The sequence below is a fragment of the Microtus oregoni genome, unplaced genomic scaffold (assembly GCF_018167655.1).
Source record: "Microtus oregoni isolate MIOR12 unplaced genomic scaffold, Mior012 000008F_ref0000371, whole genome shotgun sequence".
Taxonomy (NCBI): Eukaryota; Metazoa; Chordata; class Mammalia; order Rodentia; family Cricetidae; genus Microtus; species Microtus oregoni.
In genome coordinates, this window is record NW_024543067.1 from 54,732,256 (window position 1) to 54,737,153 (window position 4,898).

A 4,898-nucleotide genomic window follows, 5' to 3' on the forward strand; every position below is an offset into this window, starting at 1 on the left:
ATTCCCAAAAAATGTTTATAAATGTTCTTTTACATTTAAAGGGGGATATGATATAGGTATGAATAATTTGCATTAGTATAGATTTTGCTTTATTGATAGAGATTTAAGGTCAATTTTGTTATATGTATAAGTGTTTCTGATTTTGATTACGGTATTGTGATTGTGTAGTTCATTTAAAATGTAATGTATTATTAAGAAATATATGTTGTTAATGGATAATCATCGATAATAGTAAAGCTTGTAGTCATGTTAGTTAGATTTTCTAGATATATAGAGATATATTTTAGACAGACATTCTTCATGTCTTTCAAAGATTACAGAATAGGACATTTAATGTTTTAATAACTGAGGACTTTTCATGACAATGAGACACTCTGCTCCTGGCAGCACCAATGTACTTCAAGAGGAAGATGGGCATCGAAGAGGCACCTTATGGAATTTGATAGCCATTTGGGCAAGAAACTGCTCTTGCCTGGACTACTGCATAAACTGGACACAGAGAACCCGCAGAGAGAGGACTACTGAACTTGCCTAAGGTGAGATGATCTTTCGGGGTTCCTGATTCATGAAAGAGTCCGCGAGACATTCTGCAGGACACAACAGATAGTGACTGAACTGACTTTGAATTTTCCTGCTTTATGGAAATGTCTGCTGGATAGCATGGGCCTGAAGGCTGAAGATGGATGCCCCAATGGTACAGAGGAACTTTGGGTGATTGTCAAGGCAGCGAGATGTCTCTGTCATTTCTAGAGTTTTAAAAGTTGCTTTTTTCCTGTTTGCTTAGGTAGTATTGTATCTTTCTGGAGTCTTTGATGGAGTTAAGAATAGTTAGTTATAGTTATAGTTTTCCTTAGTTATGATAAAGATTATTGTAACTTTTACTTGATAACTGTTTTGTTATATGTAATTTTGCTATGTTAAAGTTAAAGCCTTTTTTTTTTTTTGTTTAAACCGAAAAAGGGGAAATGATGGAGGAAGGTCATTGGCTAATAAAGGAACTGTCTTGGTCCATTTTATTGGTTAGAGGATAGGTGGGAGGAGTAAACAGAACAGAACGCTGGGAGGAAGAGGAAGTGAGCTCAGACGCCACAGCTCTCCTCTCGGGAGCAGACGCCTGAGATAGACGCCATGACCCGCTCCCGGAATGAAGCTCCGACCCAGGATGGACATAGGCTAGAATCTTCCTGGTAAGCGCACCTTGGGGTGCCATACACAGATGATTAGAAATGGGCTAAATTAATATGTGAGAATTAGCCTAGAAGAGAATGGGCCAAGCAGTGTTTAAAAGAATACAGTGTCCGTGTAATTATTTCGGGGCATAAGCTAGCCCAGCAGGCAGCCGGGGTGCCGGGGACGCATCCCCGCCGCCCCTATTACTACAATACTATTGGAAGGTCAGTTAGAAATATTGAGGAAACAGATAAAATTAGGATAGAATTGAAATGTTACATCCTATTATATTGTACTGTTAAGGTTCAATAGTTGCAAATGTGACTGGGAAAAGATCCATTTCATAGGGCATTCTAATTCTTCTTAAATAATATATTTAACACTATACTTGTTCTAACATTAATAACTTTAGTTACTTTAAAACATATTTGGCTTACTAGTGTAAGATTATAAATAAAAAATGCTGGAGAAAAAGCTGTATTTCTCTAAGTAACACCTCTCTCTCTCTCTCTCTCTCTCTCTGTCTCTCTGTCTCTCTCTCTCTCTATGTATGTGTGTGTAAATTAAACCAATTGTGCTTATAATGCTAATGCTTCCCACAATAACCAGAGACTAGCAAACTCCCCAGTCATCAGCACAAGAATCTTTTGAATAGTTTCATCAAGAAAGTCCAAGTGACTCCCAAGATAATGCAAACTGACAATGTAACAATGTAGTTTTTTCACTTCTGACTTTATATTTATTGATTCATCATTATAGATGACCCTGTTTAATTCCAGAAATCAAAAGTCAACAGACTCACAGTTCTACATAGTAAACAGATGGTAATGATTTTGTGTTAGGTTTGAATTAAGCACAAACATTGTCTTCCTTGAGGCCCCACAAAAATCACAGTAAAAAAATTATAAAGAGCATAAGCAGTACAAAGAATGTCGGTAGAGTAAGTATCTAACTACAAAGCTGAAAACATGGAAGGAATTCAAGGGCTGAATCATTTTATTTCCAACAGCATAAAGGCAAACAAATAACAAAATGCTATCAGTTCTTTGATATGTTTTCTTTGCTGAAATCAGTCAATACTCTGGTTGATAAGAAGTCTTAGTTAAGAGAATCAGTGGACTCTAAAAGAAAGTCTTTCAAAAAAGAGGGAGGGAGGCAGAGAATCTAATGACTGTTCTGAAATAGAGTTCTTCAGTGACCTTGAGCATAAACATAATCATTTCCTACTACAGCTTTTTTGTTGTTGTTGTTTATTAGTAATCTGTCCTTGATGTATTGAATCAAACACCTAACTGGATAAAATCATAGTAAACAAATTTATATTAAAATTGGTTTACTTTCTGGACCATTCTTTTCCTTCACAATTATTAGTGATTTTCTGAATGATACTTGCCAATGGTGAGAAAAAAAATGTCAAATTTTATCATTTCCCACGTGAATAATGACACAAATGTATTCTGCAGTGAATGGTGAATGAATATAATTTCTGAGTCTGAACTGCAGAAAGGTAGGAAAGAAAAACACCATAACTCTACATGTATAGAAATGTGAATATAAAATTATTTGAAATTGAGGAGGAGTCAAAAGACAGTGTAATGAATGATGCACAAATGATAAATCTTAATAGTGCTTTTGCTCCTTCTTTTTAATAATTGTACCTCTAGTTTAAGATAATGAATCAACTTTTTGTAGGAATATGACAGAGCCTATCCTTTGGATCTATATACACTAAAAAAAAGTTCTATATTCTTTTCAAATCTCAGAGTTACAAATTGTTTATTTCAAATGCTTAATGAAGCAAATCAGAAATCTACATTTCAAGTCATTTGCCAATAAATCAATGCCATCTACAATACATTTAAGCAACAAAACAGTATTGAATAAATTTACTTCCAAATGAATTTAAGTGAGGTTTGTCTAAAAAGACCTAGGCCAATTAATCAAATATAAGCAACCACACAGAAGGCCGTAAAGAATTGTCAGGAGATTATATAGGTTGTTACTGTGAATAAACTCTATTGCTAAGGAAAACTGTTCTTTGTTAAGAAGAAACTTATGTTTTCTAGTAACTTATTTAGGGCAACTTTGACATCTTTATTTCTCAGGCTGTAGATCATAGGATTCAACATAGGCACAACAATGGTATAAAACACAGATGATAATTTCCCTTGGGTCAGGGAGTTGACTGATGATGGCTGAAGATACATGAAAGCTAAAGAACCATAGAAAATAGCAACAGCCAAGATGTGGGAGCTGCAGGTACTGAAGGCCTTGGATCTGCCCCCAGCGGATTGAATGTGGAGGATGCTGAATATGATGAACATGTAAGAGCCAAGGATGGTCATAGCCGGTATAATAATGTTAAATGCACTAAAGGACAATGCTAGTACTTCATTGATAAAAATACTAGAGCAAGAGAGCTCCAATAATGGGAAAAGATCACAGAAGTAATGCCTTATTATATTAGTCTTACAGAAAAGGACTCTTAGCAGGAAGACAGTGTGAGCAGTGGCACTTAGCAAGCCCATACCATATACCCCAGCTATCATCCACAAACAGACTTGATAGGACATGGTTACATTGTAAAGCAAAGGGTTAGCGATAGCCACATAGCGGTCATATGCCATTGCAGCCAACATGTGACATTCTGCAACAGCAAAAGCACAGAAGAAGTAGAACTGAGCCATGCATTCTGGATAGGGAATGACATTCTTCTCTGTCACAAAGTTTACCAGCATTTTGGGAGTAATTACAGTGGACTGACAACAGTCAATAAAGGACAGACTGCTGAGTAAATAATACATGGGTGTGTGTAAATGAGAACTAAACAGAATCAAGATGATCATGCCCAGGTTTCCCACAACTGTAATCAAATAGACTCCCAGAAAGATGAGGAATAAGGGCACCTGGAGCTCTGGATTCTCTGTTAACCCATTGAGGATGAACTCAGTCACTGTTGTTTGATTTGCTTCTTCCATTCTCTTTTGGAAACTCCATTTAAGAAGAAATTTTATATAAAAGTAAAAATTGAGTATCTATTGTCATATCACTCAATGAATTTGAACAGAATTCAAATATGTTCAGGTATCTCAAATCATCTGTCATCCTCTTTTCTATTTAAGGAGTCAGAGATTTTGTAGATCTGGAAAAAGGAAATATGCAAAGAAAAAAAATCATACAGATGATTACAAACTTTTGCCTTTATCATAGGAATTATATGTACTGGTACCCATTTCCTATCACATGAAAACCACACTAACACCCTCAATTAACTGTTTCATGCATTTCTCATTAATTATTAATACTTTCTATCATTTGGTAGAAAATGTTCTATATGTGGTAAAGGAAATATATCATGCACAAGACATCCATAATTACAATTATTGGTGAAGGAATTGAGAATTTTTTTAGGATAGTATCAAGAAGGAATTTCAGTGAGTACTGAAAATTTGCCTGTGTTTAATTTCCAACTATCTACTATGCCATTGATTTCAAAAGGTAGGAGTCAAACAAAAGGACTGCATTAACATACAAATTGAAAGTCATGGGGTACAGTCAGTCAATTGACGCCCTTGACTCAGGCCTTAGACCAAACACTCTGTAGTCAAACAACTCCCTGTGTGGAATCCCAAGTTATTTCCATAAAGGGAACTCAAACTTAGTTGGATCTTTTAGACATTTTTAAAGGTAGGAACCAACTACTTCCCTATTTCAGGAGCAGGAGGTCT

The 4,898-nt window shown here is 35.6% G+C and overlaps 1 protein-coding gene across 1 annotated transcript; it reads right to left on the reverse strand.

Moving 5' to 3' along the window:
- Positions 1-3,191: 3,191 nt before the first annotated feature.
- LOC121451399 (olfactory receptor 150-like) lies at positions 3,192-4,151 on the reverse strand. The gene has a single exon (XM_041656850.1). It carries the CDS (start codon positions 4,146-4,148, stop codon positions 3,192-3,194), a length of 957 nt encoding a protein of 318 aa, XP_041512784.1. The 5' UTR covers positions 4,149-4,151.
- Positions 4,152-4,898: the final 747 nt, after the last annotated feature.

Excerpts from the sequence above, each read along its gene's own strand:
- LOC121451399 (XM_041656850.1), bottom strand. The coding sequence starts at position 4,148 with ATGGAAGAAGCAAATCAAACAACAGTGACTGAGTTCATCCTCAATGGG.